This window comes from Dermochelys coriacea, chromosome 2 (genome assembly GCF_009764565.3).
Source record: "Dermochelys coriacea isolate rDerCor1 chromosome 2, rDerCor1.pri.v4, whole genome shotgun sequence".
Taxonomy (NCBI): Eukaryota; Metazoa; Chordata; order Testudines; family Dermochelyidae; genus Dermochelys; species Dermochelys coriacea.
Window position 1 is genome coordinate 75,476,261 of NC_050069.1, and position 20,757 is coordinate 75,497,017.

The 20,757-nt window shown below is 40.8% G+C and overlaps 1 protein-coding gene across 6 annotated transcripts in view; it reads right to left on the minus strand.

Moving 5' to 3' along the window:
• Positions 1–20,757, minus strand: part of SPIDR (scaffold protein involved in DNA repair) — a 318,808-nt gene that overhangs the window by 98,488 nt on the left and 199,563 nt on the right. For all 6 annotated transcript variants that reach the window (XM_038388517.2, XM_043507890.1, XM_043507888.1 and 3 more), the window contains 2 exons: positions 5,771–5,981; positions 3,280–3,554 (listed from right to left, as the gene is read on the minus strand). In XM_038388517.2, coding sequence (XP_038244445.1) covers positions 3,280–3,554; positions 5,771–5,981 — 486 coding nt within the window. The remainder of the gene's footprint in view (positions 1–3,279; positions 3,555–5,770; positions 5,982–20,757) is intronic.

The following is a 20,757-nucleotide window of genomic DNA, read 5'->3' on the forward strand; positions in this document are numbered from 1 at the left end:
AACTTTACATGATTTGTAAAAGCTACTCTCTCACCAAGAGGGGAGAACAGCAGCAATATGTATGCCAGACAATAATGGGAAATAAAAAGAATCATGGCAAGGCACATTTCTTTCTTTACCTGCTCTCTAAGCATGAATAGTACATCTACAAAAGCAGTTCATTACTGGAGGGAATGGCAAATATAGTGGTTTTTAAATGTCCTGAAAATGTCCAGACCTCCAAATTTCATAGAATAATAGATGTTAGAGATGCAAAAGTCCTATTAGGTCATCTAGTCCATTTGCCTACCATTAAAGGATTGCACCTTACTGTACGTACAAACTATATAAGTACCTATGCAGTAGCTATATAAAGCTAAGTATTCCAGTTTTTAGTATTTTGTCCATTAACATTACACTAGAAATAGTTTTGGAAACTTTTCTTAAGAGAAAATTCCAAAATCCTCCAATTTATAAATATCTTTGTAGAATTTAGGTGCCCAGAACTAAACACCATGTTCCAGATGCAAATCCAGCACAACCAGGCAGACAACCAGGATTAACATCTCCTTGCTCCATATTTTATTTTCTGCCTCTTTTCATTTTACTGCCTTTTTAAAAAAATGTTTCTCCATTGCAGTGACATTTCGATTCTATAACAATAAGAAAACTGTAAAACAGTCTGTCAGAAACAGCTTAAATCAAACTATTGGGCTGCCCTGATATTTAGTTCAAAATTTGTATACAAATTAAAGACTTCTGCTCACTCCTATTGCCTCATCAGATACACATCTTGTTTTCATGACAAACATTTTAGGTAAAGAATTGGCAGCTGGTTTAATGGATTGTCCAGGGGATGGTCCCTTGTGACAGGAAATGAAGGAGCTCATTAGCTCCATGAGGAAGTGATCCAACGAGGTCACTTTTAAGATGATGAGCATGAAAGTTTCTGATGTAGGAGGAAGGTCTATTCTGTGCAATTTTTTCACCACGGAGGTGGGACCTGGAGATCATCTCCTGACACACGTTTTCCACCCTCTCCTGAGCTCTAAAGCAGTGTTGCTTCACCAGCTTTCTCCCATCACCTGATTCATTTTGTCTCCTGGCAATGGGGTCTCAAAGGAGTCTTATGGCTGATACTGGCAGCAGTCAGGCTCACTTCTCAGCTGAAATGCTTACAAAAATTCTAAGGCACTATCAATGGCTTAATTTAACTACTGTATATGGAGGCAACTCAGCTACAGCTGTAGGGAGTATTTAGAAGCCCAGAGCCCTATTTTATCCACTTGTATAACCATTCATCCAGTTCTGAACTGAGGGGTTTAATGTCCAAAGTCTAAAGGATCTATTTTTATTTCAAGTTTGATGTAAAAATACAATCTGAGATTTGTGTGTGGTTTCACCCCACTCCTGTGAAGGGTGTAGACCAAAGACTATCTGGAATTGTGTTCATGGGTGCATTTTTTGTTTGTTTGTTTAAACACAAACTGAAAAGGAGGGGAGGAAGTTAGGATTTTAGACCATAATCAAGCTAAATTATGGAGTGATAATAGCCACTCCATAGTTAAAATTGCAAATGGTTTTCCATCAGAAACCCAATTTCAGCCCCTTCTTTAAAATCTATGAAGAGAGAAACACTGGCGGGCTGTTTTTTTGCCAAAACAGAATTTTTCTACCATTTTTTTGTAATAGTGGACAGAAAGTTGCATCCATTTAACAGTTTTTAAACTGGCTTAAGCTAAACCTGTGAAACTTGAGAGTATGGATGAGCCCCAAGAACACTGGAAGACTGATGATCCTGTTGAGGTTTGCTGAGTGGCTGATGATCCAGTTTTAGTTCTGTGGGAAAAAACAAGCCTCGTAAGGCTTGTGGTAAAAGATTAGGGATTGGCTGGCCTCTGTAGAGCATCATAAGGCTCGCAGAGAAATGAGGGTTGAGGAACTTCGATGAGTTTCTGAAGCTAGCGGAGTGCTCACAAGCCTTCTATCGCCTACAGGGATTGAAAGTATCCTGAGTGAGGGCCCTAAGGCATGAAGGGTCCCTCATGAGCCTCCTTAGGCTCCCCAGGGGGTCTGAGGCACTTATCCATGTATAGCCTCACTCTTATACAGCTCCAAATTCTGCAGGGACTTCCTAAGATCTTGAAAGGCATATACATTCAAAACTCTGATACGTGCCTGTAACCTTAGCTTAATTTTAATAAAGCTTTTTGTAGGAGAACAAAATTTAATGCATTTGCTGTACAAAGTTTCAATTCAATGTGCTTTGAAAGTGCTAAGATATGACACCCACTCCCTCAAAATGGGATTTAATAAAAATCATGGTGGTCATAATCACAGACACACTCATTTTATTTCAATCTTTAGCAATTCTGCTTTGCACTTTTAGGGTCAAAACAACGAGAACAAAAAGTTGCAACAGTGACCAGTATTGCTGGCATCAAAAAGGAACTGCATCTGGCATGTCTTCTGCACTAGAAAAGTGAGATCCCATTGTGACTCTCCTACACTACAGACACTAATAACATTCCATTTGCAGGACGTAAAGGATGAAACAGAAGAGGTTGAAAATGCTGGTCTAAGCCTCTAGATGTTGCAGGCCTTGGGTACACTGGAGATTTTTGCATGGATCCTGATGTAACAGTGCAGTACAAATCATTTTTCACACTGGTGCATTAAGGGATGAAATGCTGGTCCCACTGAAGTCAATGGAAGTTTTGCTACTGACTTCAGGGGGGCCAGACTTCACTATAGGATTGTACTGGTGCAGCTACATCAGTGTAAAATCCGCCTTTTAGACAAGCCCTCAGTTTCTCCACCTCTAAAATAAAACTAATTTTTCTTTCCTATTTCATAAGGGTGTTATAAGAGGATCAATTAATTATTTGTCAAGTGCTTTAAAGATTGAAATAGTTTGGTAACTGTTAGGTAACAGAATTAGTAGCTGTACAGTGCAACTCATGTAATAATATAAGACAGGCACATAATCATCACCTATTTTAAAATGATCATCCAGTTACTCATTTTTCAACTTTCTGCCAGTAGTTCTTGGTGCAGCACAGGAACCTTAGGCAAGAGATCAGGTCATCCCTCTCCCCCAGGTAACATCAGTGGTGCTCTGCACTTGTGCCTATCAGGGAGGTGTAATATTATTACAACTAGAACACTATGTCTTGCTTAATATATTTAGCCAATGTTAGCTGAGGGCATCAGAATGCCAGACCCAACTTCCCCTCCCTGTTTTATGTCCCTGATATTATAATCCCAAACAGACCAGTTTGCAAGTGTTTTATTACTCACCTAATATTTGGCAGATCTGAATTTAAGATTGGTGTTGCATAACGAATTGGGTTATTTCCTTGAAGCTGACATCTGAAACCCTCTCTTGCAGGTAGATAATACGCCCTTTGGACAACCACTTGAACCTGCACTTCCTTCCACCCTGCTGCTCCCTGGCTTTCCACCACTTCTAGGAGAGAGTCATTCGGGGCACTGGGTGCAAAGGGATGTAGTTTGGACTCAGGGTTGCTGTTAGTCTGTACAGTCTTTGGTGTAATCATATTGGTACAAGCAACCTGGTAAAGACAAAGCCATAAACTAAATTACTTTATGAACTATGAAACCATGCAGTGACGCAAAGTAAAATTCAACAAAGATTCATTATAGAAAAGTATCACAAGATTATTTTCAAAGTATTTAGTATATATAAACTATAATTTACACACATGGCCAGCTTTTATCCAAGACTTTAAATAAATGCACAAGAAACCCTACAGTTCAGCACACAGTGGTCTCCTGTGTATAACCATTGCCTTGGATTAAATAAATTCAGTTCATGTGAGACAAGGGTGACAGTAGGGGGAAGAAAGAATTGGCATTAGTATTTATCACCATTTTATGTTTTACTTAATTCTTGGTAGTTTTAACTATTACTTCCTTTTAAATGGTAGCATTAGCCTTCAAAATTGACTCTATAACTTCTAAATTGAGGGAAAATATAAAGGTGCATAGTTTTATGAAGCAATAATCCAGCTCTCAAACTGATGAACTACAATGTCAAAGGAATCAGATTACTGATGAGGAAAAACAGGAACCCTAATTTATTTCCATTCTTTTACTACACCTGAAAAAAGTAAGTTTATTTTGGAATAAAAACTATGTTGTCTGCTGCTTCATCCCGTATCTGTAACCACTTTCATCCCATTTTAAACACCTGCCATTTCTTATAGCAAAATTGTTGTTGCCCTCCATCTCCCCTCTGCCATCCTTATTCTAAACCCCATTTCAGTACTCTTTTAGAAAAACGCTACAAAAAATTAATCCCTACTAGCTGTCACTCACTAGCATGAATGGATTTGTCCTGATATCATTCAAATTAATGCCGAACTCCCTTTGACGTCAGTAGGACCAGGATTGTCTCCAAGAACTTAGTGCAATTCAAAGAACACTTGTTACCAGAAAGGGCTCACGGCCACTTAGGCTATCTCTACACTGGCAACTGAAAGACAAAACTTTTGTCTTTCAGAGGTGTTATAAAAACGCCACTCATTGGGGATGGAAGTATTTTGTCAACAGGAGAGCTGACAAACAGTGGCTATACGGCGTGCCTTTTAGTGACACAACTGTGGTGACACAGCCCTGTCGCTAAAAGCTGCATAGTGTAGACTTAGCTGATCCCTTGCTCATTCTGAATTTTTGCACTGATGTAGCTAAATCAACGTACTTGCAACCAATACAAACTCCACTGTAGATGAACGGCATCAGTGTATAAAGATATTTGCACCTCTGCAGAGAAACTACGCTGATAAAAAAAATACCCCATGTAAACAAGGTCAAAGCTATAAGTTTTTTAGCTGAAATTTCAAAGGAAGTGTTTTTGGTTTTTTAGAAGTTTGTTTGTTGGGTTTGGTTTTGCAAAAACAAAACCAAGGATGGTTTGGATACAGGCCCCATTTTTTCTGAACCTTCCAATGTGTAGGAGTGTGAGTAAATTATTCTGGATTTGGCACATCTATAGTGGAAATTGGTTAAAAATGTGAAGTCAGATTAGGGTTTGATTTGATTTATCTAACCTTTTCATTCCCAGGCCTAAAAAGAAGGGTCAGATACGATGGGAATGGTGAGCTTTGCAAGGGAGTCATCCGAAACTCTGGCCAAGATTTTCAAAAGTGACAAGTTATTTTCGGTGCCTCCATTTTTGGGCGTCCAACAAAATACCTTAAAGGGGTCTGATTTTCAGAAAGTGTTAGACATTCACTCTCTATCAACGAGGCCTCTTTAAAGTGTCTTAAATTGGACATCCAAAGTTGAGGCCCCACAACCACTAGTCATTTTTAAAATCTTGACCTTATTTCTATTAAAGGCAATCGTTGGTGTTTTAAAGAAAGGATGCAAGAGGAAGGGGAAGAAGGCTCAAAGATGGGATTATAGAAAGGAAACATCAAAATTTATTAAGAAAATAGTAATTATTTAAAATGAGACTGGGTACTGAGCTACAGAGAATAAGAGTGAATCAACGAAAACTTAAGCTGTGATACGTCACCAATATTACTCAGCACAGTAGTGAGCCACAACAAAATAATCTCACAGCAGTTCAGCATTTGGCTGGCCAAAAGTCTCTACTTGTAAAATATTATTAAAACAAACAGCACATAATATTATTCAGTTTTGGCTAAATAAGAGGGCAAGAGAGCACATCAGTATTTGAATATTTCTGTTTTTGTTATGATTTCCAACTTCTGGTCACCAAATTATTAAAAAAGTGCTAAACTTCAAACAAAATGAACCTTACCTGATTAATTGCAGATTCCTGGGGCAAACTGTCTCTAAGGTCATTTAATCTGAATATCTGTGCCAAAGATATAGTATTCCTTCTAATATGCAACCTCTCTGGACAACGTGTCCTATCTTTCACTTCTGCATGATCTTTGAGAAGAACCTTCTGACTAAAATATGTATTCATGATAACAGGGACATTTTCATTATGGAGAAGGAGCTTTTGCCTGGAAAAAAGGAGTAAGAATCAAATATTAAATTATATTTAAAAAATTATGTGACCATTAACCCTATTTTAAAAACTTCTTCCATGTGTCTTTCTTCCTCTTTTTGTGTGCGTCTGTCTCTCTCGTGCTTTTACTGAGATATACTGCATAGTATTTTGACTCAAATATATTTTCTTCCTGCTTGTTGTTATTGCTCTTGTAAACCTTCCTTCCCAACCCTACCCCTGATCACTAGCATTTGGCTCCTCTTGCTGTAGTAGATCTCCAAACAGTTTCACATATAACAATTTTTCTGCTATTTGATTGAGGTAGCAGTTGGAAAAAAATCTATAACCTCAGATTTCAGAGTAGCAGTAATTCAATACCAAACATGTTCTGATGTTGATATTTGCTCTAACATGCACATATCATAGTCTTATGTTTTGAGATAGATATTTTTGTATTCAAAGAATGCAAGTCTATTGAAGCCAGTTAACAAAAACAACCACTAATCTAATTTTCTAGTGCTTGTCAAAAAAAAGAAAAGAAATCAATTTAGTGCGTTTATTGAAAGCTATGTTTTTTCCCCAATTAGATTAGTATCACTTGGGAGTAAAACAAGGCCTCCTTCTTGGCAGCAAAGATGCAGCTGACCCGGGTTCAGAAGCAACCTCAGGACTCTAGTTCCCCAGGCTGCTGCAGAACAGTTGTGTTTTGTTTGCTTCATATCCTTGTCTTCACATCTGGGATTAAGTACTATAACACTATGGCAAAAATAAAACAAGGTGAATAATTCCTCAAAAATATTTGTTTCCTATTATCATAGATACTGTTTCATTCCATCTCCCCAGACTTCTTAATTTGTTCTTTCTATTCATTACCCAGGGTGAGAAACTCTACAGATCACTCATACAGGAACTGAATGGCCATGATAAATTAGACGGTGATTGGATCATCACTCTACATTCACTCTTTGATATAACAGGACATGCTTTCTTTTTAAGCAATGCCAGCAGCTTGGGTACATGGAATCTACAGGGTGTGTATTAATGAGTTTGACTCAATTTCCTTTGCAGATGGAATGGGAAAATATGGCAATTCAGCTTGTATCCAGTAGGGTCGGTTGCACTCAGTATTAAGACAACAATTCAGAAATAAATAGAAATCTACACTGGCATGCAATAAAACATAAAAATTAGAATATAATAAAATAATGCACTATCAAATAAAATAGTAACTATTATTATTAATAAGGTTTCTACTTATGCATCCTCCTCTTTATGACTAGGGTGGAAAGTTAAAATTTACCAGGGAAATGGTCCTCAGATAGAACAAAGGGGAAAAAAGCAGTCTTGCGGTTAAAATATTGGTCTAGAATTCAGGAAATCTAGATTCAATTCCCAGCTCTGCATGACCCTCAGTAAGTCATGCAAATACTCTTTGAAGAGGGGATAGTACCTAATTGACAGGGGTGTTGAGAAGATAAATCTACAAATGTTTAGAGAGAGCACAGCTACTTTGGGTGGGAGGGCATACAGAAATAAGGTAAATGTGCTTTAGTGTGTTCCAAAATTGGTTTTGATTTGCCCAGGTTGAGTGTCTTTAGTACTACTACTTAATGCATACATATTGCAAATGATCCACTTGTTCAGCACCTTTTAAATGAGCAGTTGGAGAGGAGATAGTCTGTGATGTGTGTGTTCACTGAATTAGAGATGTCTTCGTAAAATATTCCAAGATGTGTCCAGTAGGAACTTGCCTCATTCATATTCCTATGATTGCTCTCTATAAATATATCAGAGGGATAAATACAGGAGAGGGAGAGGAATTATTTAAGCTCAGCACCAATGTGGACTCAAGAACAAATGGGTATAAACTGGCCACCAGGAAGTTTAGACTTGAAATTAGATGAAGGTTTCTAACCATCAGAGGAGTGAAGTTTTGGAATAGCCTTCCAAGGGAAGCAGTGGGGGCAAAAGATCTATCTGGTTTTAAGATTCTATTTGATAAGTTTATGGAGGAGATGGTATGGTGGGATAATGTGATTTTGGTAAGTAATTGATCTTTAAATATTCAGGGTAAATAGGACTAATACCCTGAGATGGGATATTAGATGGATGGGATCTGAGTTACCCAGGAAAGAATTTTCTGTAGTATCTGGCTGATGAATCTTGCCCATATGCTCAGGGTTTAGCTGATCACCATATTTGGGGTCGGGAAGGAATTTTCCTCCAGGGCAGATTGGAGAGGCCCTGGAGGTTTTTCACCTTCCTCTGTAGCATGGGGTATGGGTAATTTGAGGGAGGCTTCTCTGCTCCTTGAAGTCTTTAAACCATGATTTGAGGACTTCAATAGCTCAGACATAGGTGAGGTTTTTCGTAGAAGTGGGTGGGTGAGATTCTGTGGCCTGCGCTGTGCAGGAGGTCGGACTAGATGATCAGAATGGTCCCTTCTGACCTTAGTATCTACGAATCTATGAATCTATATGTCCTAGCTTTAATAATCCAAAATCCTGAAAAGCTGATATGCCCTGCTCATGAAGATTTTAATAATTCGAAGTACAAGCTCAATGAGACAGAATTTCACAGGAACTCGTCTCATGGAGTAAGGTGCACGATGAATAAGGTGGGGGGTGATCAGAAGCCTTTACCAAATTCATTATTCATCTCATGTGGGACAGGGCATTGCCTCATTCACTGTGTCAATTGTACAAACGTGACTTTAATGGATGCATCTGGTACAACCAATGTAGTTTGTTGTAATTAGGATGAACAGATAGATATCTGGCTGTAGAAAAAAATGGATGATGTCATATTGTGACAAATACATTAAAGACTATATTGTGACAAATAATTAAAGACTAGTTCATAAAGCACTCACAGAAAGGGGTGAAATTAAGGTATCACATTCAATTCTCTCTTTGGCATGCCCTGATTCTAGCATACTTAGTTGCGCAACTTTACAGAGGGTTCTTAAATGGAGTTGCTTTACACACACACCCCCACACACACTTTAAAAAACATGCCTTATTTTGTCAGTCACTTTTACTTCTCCTGAGTTATTTACACTGCTCTGCTGATTTATGAACAAAATACAATACTTATTGTTCAAAGGGCACAATCATTAAAATGTGCTTTAACTTTTTGAAATTAGCTCCACTTTGACTTAATATTTCTTATGCCTGGTAAATCTGAAGAAAAATAATAGATTATAGATTACATTTCCAAACCACTGTGCAAACATTAATATATCTTTGCAACACCTCCGTGAACTGAATCGCATTATTACTCCCATTTTACAGCTGAAAAACCAAGAAGTGAGATGATTTGCAGAAATCCCACAAAGAAAAAAATGTACATTAGGATAAAAAGGTGCGTCTTTAAAATGCAATAGTTAACATGCAATGGATTTTAAAACAGGATAGCTGTCATTTTTTAAAAAACACATCTTTTGTCTTACTAGTTTAGACAAGGCCATAGAGAGGCTGAGCCAGAACGAGAATTAGAATTCAATAATCCCAAACTCATACCCTCTTGCTTAGTTCTCAAGCCAACTTTGTCCCACTTGAAAATCCAGTTGGTTATCTTTTTACTTTTGTTTTGTTTTTTGGAATCCAATTATGGTTATTGTGTAAAGAAAAAAATTAATGCCTTTATGAGTATGTTCAGTATGGCTAAACTTGGCATGTGCAGGACAAATACACCTCTACTCGATATAACGCGGTCCTTGGGAGCCAAAAAATCTTACCGCGTTATGGGTGAAACTGCATTGTATCGAACCTCAAGCATTTCCGTTATTAATAGTCACTTCCCGTCCCCTGACTGACCCCTCAGAATCCCCGACCCATCCAACCCCTCAGCTCCTTGTCCCCTGACTACCCCCTCCAGAGACCCCCGCCCCTAACCACCCTCCCCAAGACCCTACCTCCTATCTAAGCCCCCCTGCTCCTTGTCCCCTGACCCCCCAGAGACCCCCTGTCCTTAATCACCCTCAGGACCCCACCCCCTACCCAACCCCCCTGCTCCCTGTCCCCTGACTGCCCCAACCCCTATCCATACCCCTGCCCCCTGACAGGCCCCCCAGGACTCCCACGCCCTATCCAACGCCCCCGTTCCCCGTCCCCTTACCGCCCTGCCCACAGAACCTCCAAATCATCCAACCCCCCCACTCCCTGTCCCCTTACTGCCCCGAGACCTTCTGCCCTTAATACAACGCCTTGGCCCCGGCCCGGCACCTTTAAGACGCCGCTCAGAGCCAGACACGCTGATCACCCAGAGCGCTGCTTTACCTCGTTATATCCGAATTCATGTTATATCAGGTCACGTTATATCGGGGTAGAGGTGTATTGCAAATGCACAAAAAGACCAAGTTACATTAGGTGTAGGATTTCTTGACTTTTGTACATGTAAAAACTCAACCATACAATTCTTGCCATAGCAGTAACATTTACTTCATTCAATAATTTCCCTATTTTGTTTTATTCCTGAGGGCATTCTGCACCAAAAAAATTAAAAATTCTGCACACAATATTTTAAAATTCTGCAAGTTTTATTTGTCAATAAATAAATTTAGAGGCTCCAGCATGGCAGTGGGGAGCATAGGCCATTGGCTGCACAAAGATGGGAGATCACCCTGCAGCCTCCCCACCCCGGGGACACAGATTCAGTGGTGAGGCTGCACCCAACCCTGACACAGCACAAGGCCTCGGCCTGCCCCAGAAACATCCTGGGGGTCCTGCCCCTCTGCGCCATGTGCATCAGGTGTGGGGCAGGCAGGCTCAAACAGGCAGGATCCAAGTGTAGAGGGGCTCAGTCTGGGGGGGATCCAGGTGCGGGGTGAGAGGATTCAGTGTGGGACAATCTGGGGGCAGGCAGCTCAGTGGGGGGGTCTAAGTTGGGGGATCTGGATGCACAGAGGCTTGTTGGGGGGTGGTCTGGGTGCAGGGGGTCTCGATAAAGGGGGCTCCTGATGCAGGGAACGTGATTCAGTGGGGTTTGGGTATGGAGGGCTAGGGGGGTGTCTGTGTATACGAGGTGAGGCTTGGTGGGGGGTGTCTGGGTATAGGAGGTCAAGATGCACTGGGGTTGGGCGGATGGGGGAGCAGCTCCCCTTACAGTGACCCCTCCCCCCTGCAGCTGAGGAGCGATGGGGGCAGGCAGCAGGGGAGGATACTGAGCTTCTGCAGCCGGGGAGGTTTCTGGGGGTGGGTTTGACATAGTCCCAGCCACTTCTTGCTGGGGAAGAGGAAGTCCTGTCCTCTCCAGCCAAGCTGGAACTAGCAGTTGATCCCGGCTCAGGGTAGGAGCCACTGTCTAGGGTGTCCCCAGCCCTTCAGTGATTTACCTCTCTGCCGGCTGCTCCGGGTGTCTGAAATTATGTACCTGCACAGCTAGGGAGTGGTGCGTGACTGCTCTTGCAGCTTCCCTTGCTTCCCTGTCAGAAAGTCATTTTTCTGCAGGGAAGCAAAGAAATCCGCGGGGGATATGAAATCTGCACACACGCACACACACACACACACACACACAGTGGCACATAATTCCCCCAGGAGTATTTGTTTATAACTAGTAAAATAATGTAGCATCCTTTGCAAAAAGACTGGAATTTTTTAAAATTACATTTTATATACATTTTATACATATATACATTTTATACATTTAAAATCATCTTTCATCTTAAAATTAGTTATAAATAGGATCCATTTAAAAAAAATCTGAATGTGAGCGAGCACTCAGAAGTGCCAATTTGACGACATTAGAAACTGAATTCCTCTATTTATCAACAGAAAGTTACAGCACAGAAATCAACTGCAAGCTTCACCACAATGCCCTGCTACCATCCCTGAACTCTGACCTAGAAGGATGTCTAGTAGGCAAGTAGCTGAGTCTCTACAGACATTCAGTCCTTAAACTCTTGACTGAGACAGCCAATAATGGTGACAATCAATGAGATTATGATGGTAACTCATTTTAGGTACTCATGGCCACCAAATAGTTGTCTTCTGGTAATAACTTTTGGCATTACTGATCTGGTCTGTGTTCAAATTGGTGACCTACATACGAATGACTATTTTCCACCACAAGCTATCTAGCTCCCAGATTTTATACACACAGGCAGTTATTGCACCATGCATCCTAATATATACAGTTTCAAATATATTGTATATTACATATATTTGAAAATGAACATGCTAATGATGCATAGTAATTTTATCCTTACTTCAGTTTAATAAGACAACTGTGATCTGATCAGATTTATAGATCTATGGGGATAAAAATGCATTACCTTTTTACTTTCTGAAAGAAAGAAGATCCACAATTTGTCAAGAACCTCAAAACAATTCATTCCATAGCTATACTTGAACACACACCCTATAAGAGGATTTTAGAATCTACTTTCCTGACACTGCTGTGTTCAGAACACAAGTAAACAGGAAACATGTTAACCCAAGTCTTTGTTACGTCACCAATGTCAGAAGAACGCTTGCTTGATCTAGCCATCTCATGCTCTAAAAACACTGACGTGGGTAGCAAACCAGTCTCAGGAAGGCTGAGGTTTATGGTTTTGTTTCTATTTTCCTACAGCACAGAAATCTGATCAGCTTTTTATTAAGATTGATAGGCTTCACTGACACATATTACTTGAATGGTGTTGTTTTGCTACATCTATGCTTTCCATCCTCTGATTACTTTCATTTCCACTAACAGTTCATTCATCTTTCATAAAAACATTAGATGAGTGATGTCATAAATTAAGAGTATGCCTGCATTTCCATAAGAAAATCTATTTTCAGGTATAAAAGTAGTACATTCCTTACCTATAACATTTACTTACCAAATATATACATAGATTCATAGATAGATTCATAGATACTAAGGTCAGAAGGGACCATTCTGATCATCTAGTCTGACCTCCTGCACAGCGCAGGTCACAGAATCTCACCCACCCACTCCTACGAAAAACCTCACCTATGTCTGAGCTATTGAAGTCCTCAAATCATGGTTTAAAGACTTCAAGGAGCAGAGAAGCCTCCCTCAAGTGACCCGTGCCCCATGCTACAGAGGAAGGTGAAAAACCTCCAGGGCCTCTCCAATCTGCCCTGGAGGAAAATTCCTTCCCGATCCCAAATATGGCGATCAGCTAAACCCTGAGCATATGGGCAAGATTCATCAGCCAGATACTACAGAAAATTCTTTCCTGGGTAACTCAGATCCCATCCATCTAATATCCCATCTCAGGGGATTAGTCTTATTTACCCTGAATATTTAAAGATCAATTACTTACCAAAATCACATTATCCCACCATACCATCTCCTCCATAAAGTTATCGAGTAGAATCTTAAAACCAGATAGATCTTTTGCCCCCACTGCTTCCCTGGGAAGGCTATTCCAAAACTTCACTCCTCTGATGGTTAAAACCTTCGTCTAATGGATTTATTTACTTAATGGATTTATTTTTTATTGGATATGTATACCTGCATGAAGGCCTGGTGGTTACTCCCCACACTCTATATTGAGCAGCAGTCATCCTTCATACGAGGTCAGGTGCACAGCTAGGCAACTCCCTCTAGAAGAGACAAGCATGTTCCCAGCGGTTCTGATGTGAAATTTTTCTTGACCAATTGAAAATTGAGGGTTTTGTGACCTAAGATGGGCATGGGCCCACTTCTGTTTTCAGGTATCAGGACATACTTAGAATAAAATCTCTTTTCAGGAAGTGATGCTGCAACCGGAATTATTAAACTCAAGTGAATTCTCAAAGCTGACAAGTTGGATCAATATCTCTGGGCTTTACATCCCCACTGTATAACACTGAGAGCCCTCTCTTATTAACAGAAGCAATCAGTGAAAAACACCCCTCATCTCCTTTTAACAGGGAAGGTGCTCTGAGGTGATATAGGCAAACTAAATATTTGCTTCAAAACCTTTTAAAAATCTGCAGAATTTTGCTTCGTGTGTGAATGGGGCTTGGAATCCTTCTGCTTCAGCCGATAGGGAGGCTGAACATCCAACTTTAAGTGCAGTGGGCACCTAAGAATCCAGACCTAGAAACTTCCTTTGATCATCTTTACCATGAGGTTTTGGGGATATATCTGCATTTCCTAGTAGGCTCTGGAGCAGCTCCATTCCTTTTTTTCTGACACAGCCCATAGGATACTGCTGAGTGATCTCTGTACTGAGGGCTCTTCTCATGATGGCTCTCCTAGAGTGCTATCTTCTGCAGTCCCAATTCTTACACATGCTTACTCATGCTGAGATGTACCTTACTCCACATGAAGGTCTACAGAGTCTTCATTCTGAGTAAGGATGGCAGAAGCAGACCCACAGATAGCAACTCAAACTTTCCTCCAAACTTAAAAATAATCCCTCACATTTTTTTTAAGAGGAAAGAAAACTAATTTTAACATTTCCAACAATCTTAACAGATGTATTGTAATATGAAGCATTTCTTAGACTACGACAGACTCTCTTCCAATTTCTTCTCTCTTTTTAAATTAGGAAAAAATCAATGCTTTAACAATGCTTTCATTAGGTTTAAACTGTTACTTTCATATAGTGAGAAAAAATGCTGCCCCAAACAATAACTTATATAGAAACTGAATGTATAGAAAAAAGAGCTCATGTTCCCTAAGATAAATGTCTGTAATGAACTTTAAACTTCTTCTTTACTCCGCAAAGTGTATTAAAAACTTGTGCTGTTAGTGTTCTACTTACCCACTGAGTGCCTGTAAAATTTAAATTAATGTAGATCAACTTGACTAAAAAACATTCTAAGGTACTTTGTAATGATCTGGAGCAGAGGCTTTGAACTTTTATAGTATGGTCCTCTGTTAGAGCGAGTACATCTTACAGATCACCTTTTTCCTCATTTGTGATCCCACAGACCACCTGTGCTAACATCCCTCTGAGAACTACAGTAACTGCTTACATGGACAATATTTATTATTTCATTTTTATCTGTTCCATTAGCAGCTCCAGCCCCCAAGGGTATCTCCCGTTTCCTTTTCCCTGTATGTAAGAGTGGCTGCTATTAAAGATAGATGCAGGAGACCTGCCAGGTCTCTGTAGATCACCAGCAAATGCTCTATTGGTTTGAAAATCACTTATAGGATGGACCTGAAGGACACAACAAGCAAGTGGCTAAAATTTCAACACAGACCAGGGGTTTGAATCCTGCTCTCAGATACTGAGAAGGTTCATATTGTGACATGTCTTGTATAACCCACTTCTGTGCTTGCATTGTATGTAGCCTCACACTCAGTCAGACAGGTTTAGAATCTATGGCCGCACTTAACTAACAAACCACAAACATTCTCAGAGCCATACCGACATCAAACCATGATGCTTCATTGGTTCATGAACTTAAGATGACATTTTGTCATATTTGTTTTATAAAATACATTTTCATTACACATTGTGCAAGGGCCTAAAGAATTTTTGACAAGCACATTGTATTGATTGAATAAGTTCATCAATATGTTTTAGTAAATAGAAGTTGAAGTTATTAAACAAACAAACAAGACATGTTAATTTCAAGTCCATTCAAAACTTTGAAGGGGGAAGAAAATTCAGTATTTGTCAAATGGAATTGTATTTGTTTACACAGGGTAAAAGTCTGACAGGCATTTATGTGGGAACTCAGGAGCAAGGGGGAAAGTGCAAGTAGCCTTTCCACTTACAAGCCTCATAAAAAGGTCCATCTCTACACCTAGTGCGGTACAGTCACTGCCAGAGATACACTTTGCCCCCAAAAGATTAAAAGGGCACGGACTCTTTGCTTCTTAACTGGGCCATGTGCGGTTTGCACAGTGTAGCTCATGATGATTTACATCAAGCCCAACAACATCTGGGCACATATATAGAAACTGAAAACAAACAAACAAACTGACCCAAAAACAGATTAATCCCTACCAGTACCCCACCAATGATAGTAAATTCCCTCCCAATTCCTAGCCCAAATCAACTAGCCAGTTGGAGCAGATTCATTCATCTTGCACTATTAGGGTTGCCAACTTTCTGATTACAGAAAACCAAACATCCTTGTCCCACCCCTGCCCCTTCCCTGAGGCCCCGCCCCCGCTAACTCCACCCTCCCCTTCATTGCTCACTAGGGTGACCAGATGTCCTGATTTTATAGAGACAGTCCTGATTTTGGGGTCTTTTTCTTATATAGGCTCCTATTACCCCCCACCCCCATCCCGATTTTTCACATTTGCTGTCTGGTCAACCTATCGCTCGCTCTCCCCCACCCTCCCTCACTCGCTCATTTTCAACGGGTTGGGGCTGGGGGGGGAGGGCTCCAGAGTGAAATGGGGAAGAAGGGCTTGGGGTGCAGGAGGAGATTCTGGCCAGGGGATGGAACTGAGGGATTCAGAGTGTGAGAGGGGGCTCCGGGCTGGGGTAGAGAGTTGGGGTGCAGGAGGGAGAACTAGCTCTGGGCTGGGGTTCAGGCTCTAGGGTGGGGCCAGAAATGAGGGCTTCAGGATGCAAGAGGGGGCTCCGGGCTGGGGCAGGGGATTGGGGTGCAGGGAGGAATAAGAGCTTCAGCAGGGGGTGCAGGAGGGGGCTCCGGGCTGGGTCTGAGCAGTTCACAGTGCAGGAGGGGGCTCAGAACTGGGGCAGGGGGTTGGGATATGGGAGGGGGTTCTGAGCTGGGTCAGGGGTTAGGGTGCGGGTGTGGGTGAGGGCTCTGGGATGTGGCTGAGGATGAGGGGTTTGAGGTGCAAGAGGGGGTTCCGGGCTGGGGCCAAAGGGTTCAGAGTGCGGGAAGGGGCTCGGGCTGGGGCAGGGGGTTAGGGTGCAGGCTCCAGGCAGCGCCGACATCAGGCGGCTCCCTTAAGTAGCCGGCATGTCCCTCTGGTTCCTAGGCGCAAGGGCAGCCAGAAAGGGCTCCATGTACTGCCCCTGTCTGCAGATGCCACCCCCGCAGCTCCCTCTGGCTGTGATTCCCATGAATTTCCCAATTCCCAATTGGAGCTGCAGAGCCGGTGCTCGGGGCAGCGCCTGCACCGTGGGCAGATGCAGGGCACAGAGGCCCCCTGGCTGCTGCTGTGCTTAGGAGCCAGAGGGATATGCCAGCTGCTTTCAGGAGCCACTCAGAGCTGCGCAGGGAGCCTTCCAGGCTTCCACCAAATGGACTTACAACAGCCCGGTCAGTGGTGCTAACCAGAGTTGCCAGGGTCTCTTTTCAACCGGGTGTTCCAGTAAAAAACTGGACACCTGGCAACCCTATGTACTATTCAAAGTTGCCATATTTGCTAACAAAAGGCTCAGTACTACCAATATGTACATGAGTAACTTTATTCATGTGAGTAATCTCATTGCACTCATGTCAGCCTCCAATTTGGACTTCTCACTCGAGTACAGTACTTTGCCATGTAAGTGTTTGCAAGATCATTTCCAAAAATCATTAGGAAAAATGATTTTCAAACATCTGAGACAGGAATACAAGCAACTATAAAAATTTCTTACTATTACTCTTTTTAACACTAAAATTATTCAACTCTCACAAAGTGACAGATTACTCCGGAGCACAACTCTTATGCTACCTCTACATTTTCCACCACTTGTGCTGTAAAGACTTTTTTTTTTTAAAAAGAAATAAAATACCAATTTAGACTAATATCCAAAATCATTTACACTAAACTTGCAATTCTGTATATAACCAACCTCCAAAGAAATCAAACTGAAGTATTTCTGGTTAGCTGGCTCAGCACAGTATATGCAGGTCAAAGGTTCTCTCTGATAATATTCCATCCATTTTCATATCCTTTGTACCAATTTACTACAGGTGCTGAACTTGCATTGGATGTATTGATGTACTATGTTGCTATGTACACTATTTGTTGAACATGATGTGTTTTATGTAACTATATAATGGCAGTAGTTATATTTCCTGATAAAACAATCTTTTTTCAAAATCTTGATTGCATCCAACATAAACAAAGAAACCACAGCTATCATTAACTGGTGTATTGTTTTAACACAAGCCATCACCATTTGTTCCTCTTCCACCCCAAATGAAGAGTGTAAACAGCAAATGAAATTAGTAAAAGGGTACAAGAAATATACCTTCTTTGGGGAATACAGCAACTTCTCTGAGGAAACAAGACTGTTTATGAACCTGAGAAAACATTCCAGACAGAAATTGCTCTACACAAAGATAGAAAATTTATTTTTATCATTTTACTAATTTCATAGTAAATATGTAGCACAAACCACAGGCTTGCCACAGCATTGCCCTTTGAAATGTGACACTTTCCATAAAACTAATTTTCAAACATTTTAAAGTTGCACTTTTCAAAGGGCACTAATATGATGAGCCTGTAGTGACCATTATGAACTACTACATCAGACACCCAGGCCTAGTTGCCAGGCTTCATTCCTTGCAGTAGACAGCACACTGTGTTGGTCTTCGGTGAACCTTCTGGTTCACTTAGGAACGCCATGGATGGATTCCAAAGTGAATCTCATCCAACTCAGAGAAGATTGTCATAATTCAAGGCCTTGGTGGCAGGTGTAAAGAGGATGAGAAAGTAGGTCTTAAGGCATCTAGAGACCACTGACTGACCTTCAAAGAGTGAGTGTCATTTAATAGTTTAGGGATAAAATCTGAATGACCTTAAATGTGTCAAAGGAAGTTCCTCAAAATTATAGAGACCCATTTATTACAATAAATCTCAGCCTTCCAGCACCAAGAAATGAATATAGCATAAGTAGAGTAGGGGTTTTAGGGGACGAGAGCTGAGGAAGCGTTGTTCTAAGTCAGCCATAAAAATGTTGGCATACTGTGGGGGTGTTAGGGGACAAGAGCTGAGGAAGCGTTGTTCTAAGTCAGCCATAAAAATGTTGGCATACTGTGGGGCCATGCGGGTACCCATAGCAGTGCCGCTGACTTGAAGGTATACATTGTCCCCAAATGTGAAATAGTTGTGGATGAGGTCAAAGTCACAAAGTTCAGCCACCAGGTTTGCTGTGACATTATTGGGGATACTGTTCCTGATGGCTTATAGTCCATCTTTGTGTGGAATGTTAGTGTAGATGGATTCTACACCCATAGTGGCCAGGATGGCGTTTTCTGGAAGATCACCAATGGATTGTAGTTTCCTCAGGAACTCCGCAATGTTTCTTAATGGAAAAAGCTGGCTATCTAATTTCTGTCAGAGAACTTCTCACCATAGGATCTGACTGCCTCCCAATATTATAAAATAAAGAATTCTTTCTCTCACACACCTCTTTAGAAATTGGACATTCTGCAGATCCATTACAATGGGTCTTCAGCCTGCAGGCATCTCAGGACAAAACCAGATATCACTGACAAACAGAAAAGTGTGCCCCTTTCCTTGAAGAGCCCACCAGTTTTGTTCTGCCTCCATAGTTTCAGGCAGGGTCTATTAGACCTCCCTGCTATTGAGCCTAAAACAAAAAAGGGAAATTGGAAATTTGTAAGAAAATATTTGAGGAAAAAGGGATAGTCACATGATATAGTTAGTGTGCTGTTGGTATCTAGGAAAGGCAAACAAACAGAACATAGTATCAAACCTAACAAAGATCCAAGTACTGGGTGCAAAGAGCATGGTGTGCTTCCCATAGTAGCAGAAATGAAACGTGTCTTACAATTTCTACAAGAAGGCCTGAATTTTTACATTAGAGCTATTATATTAAAAGGCAAAGTATCCTGTGTATGTATCGAAGAACAAAAAATTTTCAACATCTGGACAAAAGGCTCTTCCTCGGGACAGTCTGGATGGTACTCTCTCCAAAGATCAGGAGCTATACATATTTTGTTTTGCACTAGGTGCTCCCTCATTAGAATATCAGTATTGTGCATTCTGTTCAGGCAACGTGGGCCTTACCCCCAACTACAGTATTCATCCCAAAGTAAATTCAGTTTTCCTTATACTTCAACAAATAGTCCAATGTCCTCTGATGCCCCAGAAGTAGCTCTGGCACATGCTTAAGCTGTTTGCTAGTTCTTCAAGAATCTGCTAATCCTGCAAGAAATCCAAAGCCTGAGAAGTCTTCCGAGTCATTTCTTTCAACATGGAACAGACAGAGAATTTCAATGGCATACAAATCAAACCTCCTTTGAACTTTAGGGTTCATTCCTTATGGCAACGATGACAGCATGAGCAAAAGATTCTTGAAAATTTCCTTACTGAAAGTTCACACATTTGACCCACACTTGGCAAAGAATCTTTACTGATCAGACAAGAGTATAAATTTGCAGTTTTTTACTACAAGAATTTTCTTCATGAGAAGTTTATTAATAATTGCTACTTAGTAGTAGTAGTAGTGAAAATGGTCTTCACTGATGGGCTCTTTAGAGAGAGGGGCATTCTTCTTAAGCTGATGATGTGCATATCTGGTTGTGCCATCAACTGGCAACTGTGCTTGAAAATCCAAACATAATGGATCCGTGGACCTTATTACTCAAAGATAGGAGATTTTTCAGGTAAGTTTAAATACATTATCCTTTTTTAAATCATGTTTTGTGGTTGTTTGTTGGTATTGTTGCAAGTAGTGGTTTTATATATTGCGCTGAAAATGCTGAGATTAGTGGTGGTAGTACTTGCAATTTTGGTACCTCCGTGTAAGCATAACAACAAAACTCTGGAGCCTTAAACAGATATTTGAACATTTTAATGATCTTGTTAGTTAAATATTATTTATTGTTTGTTGTATTTTGGAGAGATACATACACCTGACATAAGTATGACATTCTATAGATGCATGTCCTTGTTTACTTTAATGCATGGGACATATGTTTTGCAAGAATACTCTAATAACTACAGGGGAA